At 42.0% G+C, this 17734-nt stretch overlaps 2 protein-coding genes across 2 annotated transcripts in view; both read right to left on the bottom strand.

Moving 5' to 3' along the window:
• Positions 1-2066, bottom strand: part of vmp1 (vacuole membrane protein 1) — a 28084-nt gene extending 26018 nt beyond the window's left edge. The window contains exons 1-3 of the mRNA XM_080731592.1: positions 2024-2066; positions 881-976; positions 1-5 (exon numbers count right to left, since the gene is read on the bottom strand). The exon at positions 1-5 is cut by the window's left edge and continues 128 nt beyond it. Coding sequence (XP_080587718.1) covers positions 1-5; positions 881-950 — 75 coding nt within the window. The 5' untranslated portion in view covers positions 951-976; positions 2024-2066. The remainder of the gene's footprint in view (positions 6-880; positions 977-2023) is intronic.
• A 1696-nt stretch (positions 2067-3762) lies between these two features.
• Positions 3763-16252, bottom strand: npat (nuclear protein, ataxia-telangiectasia locus). Its single transcript, XM_080731447.1, has 17 exons — positions 16117-16252; positions 15784-15902; positions 15176-15236; positions 14961-15033; positions 14753-14793; positions 14002-14256; positions 11751-11826; positions 10982-11093; positions 10644-10735; positions 10390-10471; positions 9567-9663; positions 9356-9466; positions 7634-9091; positions 7166-7272; positions 6960-7053; positions 5340-6877; positions 3763-4291 (listed from the first exon to the last, which is right to left on the bottom strand). The coding sequence occupies exons 1-17, from the start codon at positions 16151-16153 to the stop codon at positions 4211-4213; spliced, it is 4434 nt and encodes a 1477-aa protein (XP_080587573.1). The 5' UTR covers positions 16154-16252; the 3' UTR covers positions 3763-4210.
• Positions 16253-17734: the final 1482 nt, after the last annotated feature.

Genomic DNA, 17734 nt, shown 5'->3' on the forward strand with positions numbered 1-17734 from the left:
AGCATCTGGAGTACACACACAATCAGAATTGTCGTCACCCTGATTTAGTGCAATACTTACTTCTACATTGTTGCTGGATATCAAATCTTGAACAGATGGTTCAGTTGAGATTGTTAAATCCATGACGCATATAACGGCATCAGGTATGTTTCCGTCCAAGACATGTCAATCATATACCCTTATGGCAAGTTAATTCAAGGTAAAACAGAAAAGAAACTATGTTTTTTTTCCGTGACTTTAATGGCCTCCTCTCTGTTAATGAAAGGCACGTACCACTGCCGTTATCGGTGCTTCTTGCTTTTACTGATAACAACAATCATAACATTTTCTTAAAGGACCACGTCACTCATTTTCGAACCCATCTTCTTATAAGTGTTCCTCGATAATGCTCATTATAAATTGGTACCATTTCTGTCTCAGAAGAGGGCTGTGGATAGTTCCGAAACTTGCTTACGTATGACATCAATGGTAGACATTTCAAACAAGATTTCACACTTCTTATTTTTGTTATTAATGCTAGAACATGGCTTCTATTTCAACATGCTAACGTCCCAGGAAGATGAAGGCTGTAGTTTCCATTAGCTTGGAAACCCCATCAATGATGTGACATCAGTGTTAGGCAGGTTTCTGAACTTTCCATAGCCCTCCGATGAGACACAGTGAGTGAGTAGATGGACATTGAGTCATCAGCATCTTTTAATCTTATAATCACTAATGCTATTTACCATAATGAGCATTAGTGAGGAGGACCAATTATATGAAGATTAGGCTGAAATTGGGTTAAGTGCTCCTGTTTAGAAGTGAGTGATCTTTCCGCACTACATTGTGCTGATTTAAACAAAAAACAATATATATGTTTCGTTAGTTTGTAAAAACCAACCTGCAGCATTGCCATTCTGTCGGTCTTTAGCTCCCGCCCGTTGTTCACAACTTGCTCCATTTGCTGCCATGTCAACCAGCTAGTGGGTCAGGTAATCTAAGGACAGGATGAGATCATATTTATGTGGGGTATGGGGTAAACCAAACGACTGCCCTCTCTCCCCCATTCTATGACCCCGCCCCTCCCTACACCGTACTTTAAACACACACACACACACACACACACACACACACTGTTATCCAGAAACTGGGGGTGAAGTCCTGCCAGAAATTGAGAAATCTTTCCCCAATTTCCCAATGGTGGAAAAAGTACTCACATGTAGAAATACTCTGTTAAAAGTCCAGAACACAAAAGTAAAGTAAAAGTACAAAGGTATTCGTTTCAAAATGTACTAAAAAGTAGCCTACCAAAAGTATAAAGTATTCATCATTATGCAGAAGAACGTCCAATTTCACAAGTTTTCAAATGTATAAAGAAAGCTTTTGAAAATAGCTGATCTACAAGCTCACAATAAGTCGCATCTTTCAAATGGCCAAAATGTATCTATAGGGCTTAAGTGGGTAATGTATGTTTAGTAATAGAAATACAAATCCACAGTAACTACTACTAGAAACTAAAGTTTTCATACAATTTTAGTGGGGTGAATGCACAATATTTGCCTCTGAGATGTAGTGGAGTAGAAGTAAATGTACAATTGGAAATGCTCAAGTAAAGTAAAATACCTCAGAAATGTACTCAAGTACAGTACTTAATTGTACTTAGTTACCACTGAGCATGAATCATGGCTTCATGGGCAAAATGATTACACGACATTACAGACGAGGCATAGACAGTTTAATGTGGTGTTTTTAAGACCAGTAATGTGGTAAATGAGACGACACGCGTGTACAGTAAAAGTATATTCCAGCTTCCCTAATGCTAACCGGCTGTTCCGGGTGTTAGCTTAGCTACGATGCTAAATGGTAAGTCAAGCAGGTTGATAGTGGCTAACAACAAAACAAGGCTGACATTTTAGGAGGCTCCATTTAGAAAAAAAGATGTACAAAATCCTCCTCTTTAACCGGTATGACATGAAAATGACTTAGACAAACCATAAACAGGGTAAATTCCAAGGTTTTGTTATAATGAAATGGACAGTCATACCTTATCCTGTCCTGCTCACCCGGAAACACACTGTCACTGTCACCAGTCAGTCTTAACAAGATAAAATGTCCTCGTGATTTTCAGCCATGTGTTTATTAACCACTTTAATCACTTTAGATGCCCTTATTTTGGCCACTTCATAGGCGATTAAGGCAAAATAATGTAATAGTTTATTTAAGCATTTTAATTGACCAATTTATCTTTAATGTTTTTTTCCTCCTCCAAAAACAAGCAACAAAGCTCACAGTGCATTGCATCAGTCAGCAATCTTTGAACATTTTATTACGATATCTGATTTTTTTTGGTGCTATTGATAAGCATCACAATTTGTTACATAATGTAAATGAATAACTTAGGTTTATAGTTTTCATCCGTGTTCAAATGGGCAAATGAAACGATACCTAAGTTCAGTTGGTCTTCAATTCAAACTTTTATTGTGAAATTGATATAACAACGTAAACCCAGAAGTACATTATTGTGGTCCAATTGGAGGTGGCCAAATTTACCTCATAATATTAGATCATTTATTTAGTTTCGTCAGAAACTTTGAAAACCTTTGAACCCCTGTCACAGAAATCACATGACGGATGTCACAAAAATAATACGAATGCTCTTCATATGCACTTACAAGGTAGCGTGGCCGAGCGGTCTAAGGCGCTGGATTAAGGCTCCAGTCTCTTCGGAGGCGTGGGTTCAAATCCCACCGCTGCCAAAGGATATTTTGACATCTAGCTGTGTGTGTAGGTCTGTATTGTATGAGTGTCCGTATGACCACGGAATTCCATGTTTGGAGGTATAATAACTGACGTCGTGTTTGATACCATAAATGCGAAATGTGCGATTTTTATAATAATTTATAATTTCTTAAAAATAATGAAATTAGGTTGTATTCACGGGCCACAGCATTTGATGCAAGAAATTAGGTCGCTTCTTACTTCCTTCACGGGTGTTACAATTTAAAATGACAAATTATGGTTGTATTCCGTTCAGTCTTTGCAGTATCGGGTGAACCTCTTGCAGCACTCTTAAAGGAGTAGTTCACCCCCAAAATGACTGAATTGATTAGTCACACCATGGAGACTAGAGTTCAATAATATTTTTAGTTTTTTGTCACATTCCTAAGACAAAAATGTGATAACAATAAATGTACCCCCATTCGTTCCGGATGGTGACCCGTTTCGAAACAGTCCCCATCCGGAATCAATGGGGGTAAATTTACGCAAATCAAATTTTCGTCTTAGGAATGTGACAAAAAACAAAAAATATTATTGAACTCTACTCTCCATGGCATGAGTAATCAATAGAAAAAAAGTCATTTTGGGGGTGAACCACTCCTTTAAGGCCAGCCTTAGCTGACCTAATCAGATTGTGACTGATAAAATGTTGAGGTGATATATTGAGCTCATCAAAAACAACTATTAAACATTGTTTGATGTGCATGTACGTTTTCTCCCCAAATGGCAATTATTTCTCTTATGTTTTCTTGTTCATATTAAATGGACTCATTCATTGTCTTATTTAGACTTATTATATATTATTCAATCATCAGACTATTCTAATTAATAAAACAAAGGTGGTTTTCACCGACTGCAGTGTTGGTGACTATATTTTAAAGATAGATTTGACACAATGTTTCAATTAATCAGTTTATTAAAACATGTTTCTAGAGAATGTCCAATTTAAGCCTGAGGACAGGTTTGAAACAGTTTGTTGTCACCGCTTTCAAACTGAAGATGCTTTTCAAACATTTAAAAACGTATTCTTTTTTTATATACACACACATTCACATATATAAACATATTAACATTTCATTTTTGAATGAAATACTTTCCAGAACCAAGATGAGTACATGAGTGGATACTATTTTTCACTTTTCTGCAATGTACCATCACAGACGTTTGCTTTTTTATTAATTGCACAAGTCAATGTTATCCTTTACAAGCAGTAATAAAAAAGCTCTCGACTGTGTGCAGCCATTTAGATCAGCATATAAATTACTTATTAGGGAAATAAACGGTTACAGAGGTCCACGATTCCGCCAGAATCTGTCATATGGGGTCATATAAGGTCTCAGGCAAAGTATCCAAGAAGATTCACAGGCACTGGCATGAGCAGATGGCTTGCTCTATTCCTGGACAGCAATGTAAGCATCCGGGAACCCTCTCATGATGTGATTAGTGATCATATTCACTCGTCATAGTGAAGAGAGGAGAGGAACTTATCCACATCCAAGTCATCTGGGAAGCAGTCCAACACTTTCTTCTGCTTCTATGAAAGTAAAATGCATTACAATTATTATAATGTATCATTTTGTGGCATTTAGCAGACTCTCTTATCCAGAGTGGCGAGATCGAAATAAGCAGAGTAAGCATGAACTCTAGTCAAGTCACATAAGTATTGCAGAGAGAACAGTGTAGTCAAAGTGCCTCAAATAAACTAGGATACCAGGTAAACAATGAACATAGCATCCATCTAACACCATGCTAGTGTAATACCAGTAAGACGCCTAAGGGCGAAAAGCGACCTCGCTAAGGACGGAATTTGCACAGGACGGTCGCAAATTCCAGTTAAACTGACACAATATGTCCATATATGAGCATTCCCAGATATGGGCTTATATATTGATGGCATAAAATGGATTCAGCCTCACTGGCTGCTGGTAGGCAGCTCTGGGGTTGTACTGTAGGTGGCAGGAGATACCTTGGAGTTCCCTCCACATCTCTGCCATGCTTTTGTCAGGCAAGAGTCCGGGGTTGATCAACCAAGTCCTCCTGAACATGATCAGCACCAGGGGTAAGTGGCAGGGGATTCTATTGTATGGCCATTCCCAGATATTGGCTTAAAGGACAACTTTGTTTTTGTACAACAAGGGTTCATAGTTTAGATTGTAATTAGAGAAAATAAAAGATTTGGGTTAAAATGTTTTCATTTACTGCTTTCTATCGTTTTAGCGATTTTAGCATTTTGATTTCAGTGGTTGGGGGCATGGTTTAAGTCAAAACTGAGAACGGAGGGTCCTTCCTACCTGGTGGGAAGAACTGTCCTAAAGATAATTAACAGATGACATCAACAGTCAAAGGCACAATAATTGCAAGGTCAAAGTTAAATAAATCGGCCACATCTCTGTCAGGTACTGAGAGACAGAACAAGAACAAGTGGTTGAAAGCGTTTCAGTAGATTCCTTATAGTCTCAGGTTTATAAGTATAAACAGGGCTGCATTCAATGCACTACTCTCACTGATATAAAAAAATACCTAAAAAGATTTGGCTGATCAAAGTGTACACAAAATAGTTTGGATTTCAACATAAGACTCACCTTTTCCTTCTTTTTGTCAGTGGATGAACGCTTTGACACCTTTTTGGCTTGGGGGCTGGCAGGAGCAGAAGAGGGCTGCTTGCGCTTCTTGGCCGTCTTAGATGATGTAGGAGACATCTCTCCTGAACCATCTTGGCGCAGGCTGTTCTTCAATGGTGTGCCTGTCCTGGAAATGGTGGCACGTGACAATATCATGAGAGTGTGAGCAGCCATGTTGATGCTATTTTCACTGCCAGCCTCACTGGCTGCTGGGCTGCAGGTAGGCAGCTCTGGGGTTGTAGGTGGCAGGAGATGCCTGGGAGTTCCCTCCACATCTCTGCCATGCTTTTGTCTGGCAGGAGTCCGTGGTTGATCAACCGAGTCCTCCTGAACACGATCAGCCCCAGGGGTACGGGGCAGGGGAAAGTCTGGACAGCCTGTGCCTGACCCCTTGCCTGGGGTAGAAGAAGGGTTGAGTCCCTTGATGTCCTGGAGCATCTCAGATGCCTGTTTTGTGAGGGAGCTGGTCTTAGAGGGAGTCCTAGGTGCAGTCTTACTGGATTTGGAGTGCTTGTTGGGGGTCGGTGGAGTAACAGGCAGTGGGCTGAACTCTTGTGGTGTCGTGGAAGGTGGCGGTAGTTGTTGTTGCAGCTGCTCTGGCCTGCTCCCCTCTGCCTCATTTTCTTTGTTAGCTGTGACGCTGGGAGATTCCAGAGAGGAAGCTCTCCTTTCTGGCCGTCCCTCACGGGCCTTGTCTGGACCTTTCTCTGCAGGTTTCTCTGCATGCTCTTTCCCACTGGTCTCCTGCTTCTCCTTCCTGTTCCCTGATCGCTGCCTTGAATCAGATGATGATGACCGTGAACTTTGGGATTCCTTAGGTTTGACCCGACTGCCACTGTCATCGCTGTGTTTGCTGTCAAAAGATTTAGATCTTCTTGAGTCAGATGATGCTGACCGTAAACTACGGGATTCCCTAGGTTTTGCCTGACTGCCGTTGTCCTCGTTGTTGTGCTTGCCTTCAGACGATTTTGATCTTTTTGCAGACTCTGACTTCTTTGAGGACTCAGGCTGTGAGCCGTCAACCACACTAACGCTTGCCCTTTTAGATTTTTGATCAATGACCTTATGACCCGCTTTGCGTGGTGACTTTCTCACAGAGTCATTCTGTTGCTGAGGCAGGGATTCCTGTGTCTTTTTTGCCACCTCTGACCCCTGCCCAACCTGAGTATGGTCTGTACATTCGAGAGCCTCGATTGTCCTTTTGGGCTTGTTGCCACCCAAAATAGCAGGCCTTCCTCGACGAACCGGTGGAGTATTAGCTTTCTCAGTGAACTGAAGGGGAGGTGACACAGGAGTATTTGTTGTTGGAGATGTGGTGGGTAGAGATTTGGTACTATGTGGTGGTGTGGAGTCTCCGGCAGTGTCAAAGCAGAGGATCCTACGATGACCGGGGCTCATGCCTGCAGCTACCTTCTGCTGGCCTGTCTTCTCAGTCGAGATCACCTTGACCACCTTGACAACCTTGCTGGCCAAATCTTCTTCAGCAGTTCCTGTTTTGCCTGCAATTTAGGAGAACAAGATAATCAGTGACCAATGCAGGATGACACAAATGTAATGCAGTGACTTATAAATAAATCTTACTTGAGACTGCCGACTGTTTCTGGGTCACTGTGGGGGATTTATTTTTGACAGTGTTTGGCTGCTTTATTGGTACAGGGCTGGACACAGTAACAAGCTGAAAATACAGAGCTTGTGTTATATGTATGACATTGCTACGTTTTAATGATGTTGTACAGTATTAATTGATACATTAATTAATTTCTATGTAAAAACTAATATTTGCTTACCTGATTGGAAACCATTTGGAACTTCCCTGGGCTTGGAGAATTCTGACCCATAACAGACACAGGCAGCATCATCGACCCAATAGGTGACTGGAAGACAAGCGCTGATCCTGAAAGAGCATAAATGATAACGCAGAATATTCTATTGAAAAAGTGCCAGTGATTCAAGGAAAGGAAATAAGTCTTCCTTTCTTCACGTTCACCTATTCACATAAAATTCAGTCAAATATCAGCGACAAAACAGTGCTCGCAGGGATTCAGCATCTTGCTCAAGGAATGAAGACAAATAGGATGAAGAATAGGATGAATTATAGTGGGTGCAAAGTAAAATACTTTTACTGTCTGGCATAATTCAAGATTCAATAAAATGCAATAATGTATTGCCAAAAACAACTTCATAGTTGATTTGGTTCAGTGTGCTCAAGGATACTTGAATATGGCGTGAGACTGGGATCTGAATAAATATCTTACCAGTAGGGTGGCTCTGGCCTCTGGGAGGTGTGGCCAGCCCCTGTGAGATCCCAGTTGGTACTAACACATTTCTGGTGTGGGGGTCTGTAGCAGTAGGGTCAGTCACCAGGATGTAGCTGGCTGTGGGTCCTGGGAGGGGGTTAACCGTATCTATGGGTAACTGAATTATGTAGCTGGGCTGGGTCCGAGATGTCCCAGTTAATGGAGAACCTGTAATCAACCCAGCTTTCCTGCTAAGATAGTTAGCATCTGTCACTGCAGGCTGGAGAACCTCAGAACTTTGCAGGCTGCTGACTGCCAGAATGGTCTCGTCCTGGCTGGCTGTTGAGGTTGTACTGGGTGGAACCTTGGCAGGTGAACTGGAAGCAGAGGTGAGGAATATTGTTGGGATCTTGTCATCCGAGATGCTGGAAATGGCCTGAGTCAACACACGGTCAGCTGAGCAAGAAGCCTCCTCCTGCTCGTCGCTGATGATGATCTTCAAGGACACTATATTCCCAGGATCAACAGGACCCTGGCTGGGTGTGCTGGATAGGACTGTTGATGGACCTAGCATAGCTGTGACTGGCGTGGAGAGAGAGATGGGTGTGGATGAGACCGATTTAGGGGAAGCGGCTGCTGTTCTATTCAGAGAGCTGCCCCCACTGGGCACAGCTACAGCTGCATGAGGTAGATGAACAGTCTCCGCAGGGGTTTTGATCGTTTTATCTACCACAGGTGAGACAACAGCAGGAGCAAACTGAGGGCTTAAAGTAGGAACAAGGCTTGTTGATAATTGTGCATTACGACCTGCTCCTGCCCTCTGTGCTTGTTTATCCTGCTGCATTTGGATCTCATTTGACGGTGATATATTCTCACTTGCAGCAGATTTAGCAGGTGATGCGCTGAGGCCAGTGGAGGTGCTGCTACGGTCCATTTTAGTTTTTTCCAACACCTCCTGAGAGGCTGTTTTGCTAGGAGAAGGGAGAGGAGTGGGATGAAGAGACAGGAGAGAAGAGGGAACGGGAGAAGGTAGAGGAGTAAGAGAAGGGAGACAAGTTGAAGGAAGAGGAGGGGGACAAGTAGGGGGAAGAGGAGGAGGGGGAGAAGGGAGAGTAGTGGGAGGAGGTGGGAGACAAGTAGGAGGGATAGGAGGTGGTGGGGGAGGATCCAGAGTTTCCTGAACATCCATGGATGCTACAACGCCATCACCTCTGAAGAGAGAGTCCTTGTCCCCGTCTTCTCTGGTATCGTTCACTGCAGCACCAGATGAGGAGGTTCCTGGCTGTGCGATCAACAGCCTGGCACTGTTGTGTTCTATTCTGGATCTTGTGCCACTCGGCTTAAGTATTGTCTTCTTCAACAAACTGAGGGCAGCAGGCTTTCTGTTTTTTCTGTTCTTAGGCTCTTGTCCATACTTTGTCCTCACAGGAGTGCATGTTGTATCTTGAGCACTTGTAATGTCTCTGTGAGACGCAACTGGAAAACAACGAGTTACATGTGTTACGGCAATGATTAAGTATGATGTCGTCCTATATTCTCATTTAATTAATCAAATTTAATGTCGAGTACAAAACACACCAAATATTACAATACTGAAATGTAATTGGGTCTAACTGCACGCATTCCCACACATGATCTTAAGTTGGTACAACTTTGAAGAAATCATGTGATGATGGCCATCCAGAAAACTATGCTCTGTATACTGTATGAACCAATTTACATAAATCAGGAAAGAAATACCTTGTTCTTTATCCTGAGGAGTCCTGCTAGTAGATGAAGGCTCAGCAGTATTCTCCTCAGGGCTACTGCTCATAACATCCTCTTCTGGTTCCTCAGTGATTCTGGTTTTATCTGCAAATAGATAGGAATCAAGCAAAGACATAGATATTTTGAAAACCTGAGCAACTGCACAATTTATTTTGTTGAAAGAGAATTGTGGTTGAATGCTTACTGTAATCAAAAAGGTCAAATAGAGCCTGGAATGCGGGGTCACTTTCTGTTTGTTCCAATATGTCATGGATGGCAACATCGCTCATATGGATTTCTCCCTGGGGAGACATGTCACAATGGAAGGTGGTCCAACTATACAGACATTCATATTTAGCCTAGAATTATTGAATGCTTTAACCAGTGAAAAATAGCAGATCTACAAGCTCACAGCGGGGCACCGAGTGCCGTGCCGCAAGCTTGTAGATCTGCTATTTTTGAAAAAGTCGTGAAAATGTGTGCAAATCTTTGAATATATGTATTTTCAAAGCGAATGTTTGTATCTCACATTTTGCTTCTGGGGGGTCCCTGGAACTAAATATTTTGAGATGGGGGTCCGTGGCCAAATAAATATCATTTTGGGGGTCCTTCAAATGAAAAAGTTTGAGAACCACTGACATAGTAGTCTCTCAAGAACAGACTAACTGAGCTCCATTTAAGTGAAAAAGGACCTTTTCTTTGACGATGGCTGGCCAAATTGCTGACATAGAATAGTACAAATAAGTGCTCCATTTAGATCCATCTGTATTCTGCACCCTGGCAGAGTTTTCGATCGCAAAAAAAGAAAATCCCTCATAATATGGGGTCGTGCTAGAAAAAAGTTTGAGAACCCCTGGTCTAGAGTTTAAAAAGAATTAAAGTAGGCGGTCTAGTATAGACCCCTGGGTTACAATGATTATGAACATAGTTGCTTTTGGCTTTGTCTACTGTCATTTTGTTAGGAATTGAACACTATACTAAGTAAGTCTGCTATAGTATAGTAGTGTAGCCTGGGGTGTAAAAGGTACCTGCAGTCCCAGGATTTCCTCTATAGACTGGTCTGTCTCCATCGTGCTACAGGATGCCCTTGATGTCTGAGGGGTTGGCTCACTGTCACACAGAAAAAGACAGAGGAAAAACATGTTTCACAACACAACTTTTGTTCAAGTCACATTTGACAAAGCAGTCACCTGTCTTGTCGCACAAGTGACGCTAAGAGTGGTACAGGGACCAGGAAATGAAACAATGATAATAAAATAAAACATTATCTTATATTTGTTACCTTGCAAGGATTTTGTTGATGTTTTCAGCCAACTTCTCTTGTAATGACCTGTCACCCAGTATCTTCTCTCGTGCATTTTGTATCACCAATTGCTGTGTGGAGACAAAATATGCTGGTAAAGCACAAAATGTCTGACCAGGGTTTCATGCACCATATGGCTTATAAGGCACTAGTTATGCTAGTTTCCTCTACTAACAAAAACAACGACACAATTGTGACAATATTTGCTGGGGATAGACAAACACTTGGCTGAGCTGAAATCATAACATGTGCCCTGTTGGAGATAACCAGTTGAAGAAGCAAGTTAGTACTTACAGGGAAGTTACTGTAGTACTTACATTGACATCTTGCTCAGGCTGGGGCTCTGCAGCCAGGCTACTGACAGTCAAGCTGGATCTCATAGTACCACTGGACCCACCCAGACCACCACCTCTCCTCCTAGGGGAATCCCTGAGCACAGTAGAACAGATATTAGACTATTAGATTAGATGTAGAGGTTTGGGCCCTGACAGCTACGATGCACCGCTGATCTGCCCAATTGGTTAATTTACTGGTTTGTTTTTATTTAAGTTGGTTATTGATTTGTAATAGTTTTTAATGTAATGAAAGTAAACGTAGGCTGATTCCGGCAGTAATAGCATAACTTTAAACGTTATTTTCTTTATGTGTACTTGCTACAGATGCTGAAAAAAATGATATACATCTTTTTTTCACATCTTCCTGGCATTAAAAGGTAGAAAACTGCAGAAGAACTCCTGGTCTAAAAAGTACAAAAATGCACAGCAGGTTACAACAGGTATACATCTGCAGTTAGGGGCAAAACAGGGACCTTCTGTTCTTCCAGATGGCCTTTCTATGCATTCAGCTATGGCCACCAGGATCAAACAATTAGCCTTCTTCTGGTACAGTATACAACCTCTTATTTTTCTAATAGTGCATGAACATGACTGTTTATTCGGAGACAAAACCAGTCCCTAATCAAGTGAATAATTAATAATAAATTAATCGCATAATTAGAAATGGCTAAATGTACATTAGCTAGTATATGTTCATCTCACTAGTACTTTCTAATACACAAAAATAACTTAAGACAACTAAATATCTCACCATTTACGTCGTCCTGGAGACATATGGGCTGGTGTTATTCGGGGGTCAGGGACAAGATTGTGCACTGGAGAATCACCTTTAATAAAAAATGTTTACCAATTTTAACAATTAAAGGAAAATTTCAGCCCAGAAGGCTTTTTTACCTTTAAAAGTACTTATTTGCTCCCCCAAATGATGGTTCAGCTGTCACTTTTTCAAAAGATGAAAGATATTACATTTTGGTAAAATGGACGAGCGAGATAAATAAGCAGATTAACAATTTAACAACACACTCCTGTCTGAAGCCCTGGTCGGGTAGGACAGATCTAACCAAAATGGTAATTAACAGCTGGATCATCATTTGGGGAGCAAATAAGTACATTTAAAAGAAGAAAGCCTTCTGGTCCAAAATTCTTCTTTAAGTACCATCACAAATATAAGAACCACCACTGACAGACAATTATACCAGCAAGACTCCCTAAATCAAGCTTTAGAAGGCAATCGTAGCCAATCAGGAGGGAATATGGGAAATGGGACAGATCCATGTTGATGACATGACTTTAGAGATACTCTGTACCGATTTGCGTGATTTTTGTCCAAAAATCTGTTTTGCAAACATCAGCCTCATGGTGGCACTAGAAGAGGGCCATGTGAGAAATCTGCTATACCACAAAAAATTGGAATGCCTTACCGAAGGTCTTAAAGGAGTGTGGATCACTAGCTTCCTTTAAAATCGCCCTGAAAAACCACTTACAGGCAGCAGCCGTTTGCAACTGGTAAAAACAAACATAACCCACCCAGCCCTACCCTCCCCTGCCCCTTCTTTGTATTTGCCTGCTGTATGTTTTTATCCTTCTTTTTATTTTTTCCTGACTATAAATCTTCTGCATAGTACTGTGTTCTACCCGTCTGACTTTCAATGTTATATGAGATACTTCAATGGTTTCCTATGGAAATAAGCTTAGTCTTTTCTAGGATCTCCTTTTAGTAGACCTTGTACCAGTGAACTGTACCATCATGAAACTGTACCTTTTCCTATGCAAACTTCTAATAAAGTCTTCAATCAATCAATCAAGGGCTGGAGGTTGTGGTTTGCCAGCCAAGGTGTGTGTGTGTGTGTGTGTGTGTGTGTGTGTGTGTGTGTGTGTGTGTGCGTGCGTGCAATAGGGCATGGATAGGGGCAACGGTGCCGGAGATAAGAGTAGGGCCAAAAGTGTGACATGACGTGACGGACTGACATACAGACGGACAACCGGTGAAGCTTTTCATAGTAACTTGCGACCTGACGGTCACAATTACTTAATAGTTACAGTAGCGTTAAAGAAATTAAGAAAAAAGTATTTTTCAATTGTATTTATTGCGTCGCAAGTTACTATGAAAAGCTCCACCGGCTGTCTGTCACGCCAAGTCACGTCACGTCACGTCACGTCACACTATTGCCTTAAGCCCTTTGCACACAGGACAGTTGCGTTTTTTTTCGTTTGCGGCATGAATAAAACGCATTGGATTTGGTGTGCAAGGCTGTGCGGAATCGGCGCTGCGGATCCAAAAAGGAGTCATAAAAGGAGTGATGAGTTTTTTACCGCATGCGACAAGACTCACGAATCGGACTGGGTTCGATCGAGAAAAAAATGCACGGCGGCAGCCACTCGTCGCACGGCTAATTCGGAGCCGGTGTGCATGAGGTCGTAGAGAATCATTGTTTTCTTTTCAAAAAATGATATTGTCCGTTTTATCCGTGCGGTTAAACGCGCCTGTGTGCAAAGGGCTTTACTCTTATCTCCGGCACCGTTGCCCCCTATCCATGCCAAACTTTGCACACACACTCCTTGGCTGGCAAACCACAACCTCCACCCCTCATTTCTCACATGGCCCTCTTCTAGTGCCACCATCAGGCCGATTTTTGCAAAACAATTTTTTTCGACACTGCTCCTACAGATTTTGGCCTAAAATCACTCAAAGCGGTACACAGTATCTCTGTGGCATGTCATCAACATGGATCTGTCCCATTTCCCATATTTCCTCCTGATTGGCTACGACTGCCTTCTAAAGTTTTTTGTATACGACGTGACGGTCACTTATCTCCCGATTAGGGAGTCTTACTGGTATATCTGTGTGAAGTATCCAACATTTTTTTCTTTAGTGTTGCTGCCTGAACTACAAAAAGGATGAAATCAGGGAGAAGCTGTGTGTGATGCCAAAAAAGAATTCCCACAAACCATGCAGCACTGCCTTATATTACTGCAAAAATATGAATGTTCAAAGTACTTACTGCCCAACATGGTGACCAATCTGCTGTCTTCTTCAATTTGAAAGGGTGTACTGCTGACCGAGGAGGCTCTGGTCTCATGTGTCGAGTAGTTGACAGGAGTAGAATGGCCTAGCATACTGTGGGAAGTGTGGAAGTGTCTTCTAGTAATTGAGCCCTGAATCTCACTATTTGTGGCGTATGCAACGCTGCCGCTGCCGGGGGACATAGTCAAGGCTTGCTGTATTCTCATGTTTGCTGCTCCAATACGTGAACGCGCTGCAAAAGGGAAGATGCTCATTAGATAAGGTCATTTATAGTTAGACATGTTGAGTGGGATAAAAAAGTTGAACAATTCATGCGTCAATTGCCTTGATTATTAACTACTTTCAGTCTGGCATGCCTATTTTGGGGATGTCATTCTAGTGAAAATAACTCATACAATCTTACAATGCCTCACAATGTGACACATTGTGAGCTTGTACATTTACATCTCGAGAAACAAAGTAAACAGGGCTTATACACGGTTAAAAGAAATAAAAGGTTTGACATCTCTAAGTTATCTCCCGTTATGTACAAGTTAATTATTACTTTGCCTAAAGCTGTGGCATGCTGATGAAATCACTCCTCTGTGTGTGTGTGTGTGTGTGTGTGTGTGTGTGTGTGTGTGTGTGTGTGTGTGTGTGTCTCTCTCAACATAATAAACATTATCAAAAATCAACACATTTACAGTGAAATTAAACACCTAAACATCTCACTCAAACACAAAACTTACCCCTTTGAGATATCAATAAAGCTGGTGAGTTCTGCAATGATCTAGGGTAGGACATTGTTACAATTAGTTTTGCAACAAATCGAATTGAGAATTGTTTTTACAGCTGTCTAAAAAGATCTGATGGGCAGATTTAACATCTTACACCCAAACTTCAGCCAAACATATCATTAGTATACTGCCTTGTGTGAAAACATGAAGAAAACCTTACTTAATTTGGTTGAGTGTAAAATCAAGCTTTTTCCAAAGGGAAGTCAACATGGGCGGTACTTCATGACTGTTCTCTGTTGAGAGGTCAAACAAGACGACTGAGAACCCTTATATACAGTACAGTACACCCAAACACAAACATTATAGCCACACAATCCTGAGTTATAAACTGTACTGAACACTAAATAAGAAGGGAAGAAGAAAAAAAACACTCACCCTTTGTTATGGCAGCGACATACTCATTCAAGATGGTGGTCAAGTTTTTGCCAAACAGAGACTGAAATGAGTGTGCATTAATAATCAATAGATACAATTATCAGTCCCATAATGCATTCCCCAGTGTGCATTAAGAATCAATAGATACAATTATCAGTCCCATAATGCATTCCCCAGTGTGCATTAATAATCAATAGATACAATTATCAGTCCCATAATGCATGCATAATGCCTCGTGCACACTACAGATATATAGTTGAACGTTTAGCTTGGTAATTCAATGTAATCTCAATGGAAACCAGCTTTAAAGCTTTCAAAGCTTTGTTCTGAGCATCTCCTGCATCTTAAAGCTGGTTTCCATTGAGATTACATTGAAAAACGTGCAACTATATATCTGTAGTGTGAATGCAGCATTAGACTAGTATTTAAACCACTTAAGAAAAGCAGGATTCTTGATTGTTGTTGTTGGTCAGTGTGGGTAAGTACTAGGTAGGTACTGTACATTATCATAGTGGTGCATGATGACAAGTTGACAGCTATGATGACATCTATGGTATGCCATGTGTGAAGGGTGTGATTTATTTAGGAGCAACAAAAGTCCCACTTACAAAAACACAAGCAGGAATAAATCCATCATCTGTGCTGTGTTCAGCATACTCTTTTAAACTGTGGCTCTCGTGAATGAAGGCTGCACTGGTGGAGGATAATCCTTCTTCTTGTAGATACCCTGTGTGCATACATGATTAGACAGTGAAAGACAGGTGTTAATAATGTATCCAGTTCTAACTCCGAGTGTATATTCTCAGACTCAAGGCTTAAGTTAACCCAAAATGACTTTGCTAACGAATGCTAACTGTAGCCTGCCGCCCAGCTGGCAGTAAAGTAAAGGTTGACATTAGCCAGAGAGCTGGACTGGGGTTCTGGTATTATACAATACTTACCCAAAACAAGCCTCGCTACGTCGGACGGAAGCAACATGGCCAGCTAGAGTTTAATCGACGCAACGGTCAGCTCTCACATTATCATCTCAAATGGCTCTAAAACGTGTAAAAAAGGGACAAAGTGAAAACACAAACACAAAAGATTTGTTCACCCGACGTCCTGTGTGTTGACTGACTACGAGGAGGACCCAAAAGGCGGGGAAATCAAGCACAATGCTCCGGATGTATATGTGACGTTTTTATTAAACAGTTGAATGGCATTGTGGTTGGTGTAGTTCTGAAGACGATCATTTTCACAGATTTTTCCTACGCTGTTTCTAGCTCTGGTCCATCGCTTTCACCTCCCGCATTGCTCCCGGTGAAGCTCTGACAGACCCGTCGGGAAACGCATGGACTCGAGATTGTCGGCCCCGCCGAGCGCTCAATACTAGTGAAAATAAACAAAATTGTTTCACTACTCACCAAACCAAAGGTCGTTTTGCGTTGTTGAAAGTCTATTCTCCGCGGTGGTAAACCTCTCAGCACCCCACCTACTATGTAAAATACATTATTTTTGTCATGAAATAAAACGCACACACCTCAGGCCACCTAGCGGCCACCGCAGATACAATGGTTCACAACCCGAAAATAATCGGCGGTCGAGTTGGATGCACTTTATTTCGGGTCCGCATCAGAGTTCCGAAGGTCCGGTATTCCGACACTAAAACTATAACCCTAACTCTACCCCCAACCCTAAACCTAACCTCAGTAAACCTTACCTCAGTAACTAACCTGCCGACGCTAAGTAACTAACCTGCCTTACGCTAAGTAACTAACCTGCCTTATGCTAAGTAACTAACCTGCCGACGCTAAGTAACTAACCTGCCGACCATGTCGGAACAGCGGATAGTCGGGATAGTGAGCGCTTCCCCTTTATTTCATGCCAAAAATAATGTATTTTACAGAGTAGGTGGGGTGCTGAGGGGTTCACCACCGCGGAGAATAGACTTTCAACAGCGCAAAACGACCTTTGGTTTGGTGAGTAGTGAAACGGTTTTGTTTATTTTCACTAGTATTGAGCGCTCGGCGGGGCCGACAATCTCGAGTCCATGCGTTTCCCGACGGGTCTGTCAGAGCTTCACCGGGAGCAATGCGGGAGGTGAAAGCGATGGACCAGAGCTACGCTGTTTCTGGTAAACGTACCCGGTTGTTAAACCATTACATAAGTATAGGTTAGTATAGGTTAATAAATAGGTTATACGAGTGCCTTTGTACCTGTAAAACAGTAGGATAAACAATGTAATTAATACTAATACTTAAACATGTTGCTTGCTTCATTGAATGGGACAGACCTCTATGCCTATGGGACAGACTCACCAGGGTAAACCATAGAGTAGAGTAGACTCGACTAGGATCTTGATCCGGTCTGTGTCTAGAGCGGAAACGGAAATGATATCTGCATGTATGTGTGCGTACAAAATCCCAGATTCAGTAGGCGGACTCTAGACCGGATCAGAGCACTGGGCACTAAATAGAAACCCGGCTTGGAAAGCCTGGTGACGCGAGGTACTGTGACGTCCTCACACTGCTGGGGCGGGAGTTTCCTCTGATTTCCTTCCTGCGTGTGTTGTATCCTATG

Source organism: Nannobrachium achirus (assembly GCF_963921795.1).
Source record: "Nannobrachium achirus genome assembly, chromosome: 8".
NCBI lineage: Eukaryota > Metazoa > Chordata > Actinopteri > Myctophiformes > Myctophidae > Nannobrachium > Nannobrachium achirus.

Excerpts from the sequence above, each read along its gene's own strand:
- npat (XM_080731447.1), bottom strand. The coding sequence starts at position 16,153 with ATGTTGCTTCCGTCCGACGTAGCGAGGCTTGTTTTGG. Across the intron at positions 11,094-11,750 it reads TCTCCAGGACGACGTAAATG|GGATTCCCCTAGGAGGAGAG; the intron begins GTGAGATATTTA and ends TACTGTGCTCAG. Across the intron at positions 7,054-7,165 it reads TCCAAATGGTTTCCAATCAG|CTTGTTACTGTGTCCAGCCC; the intron begins GTAAGCAAATAT and ends CTGTATTTTCAG.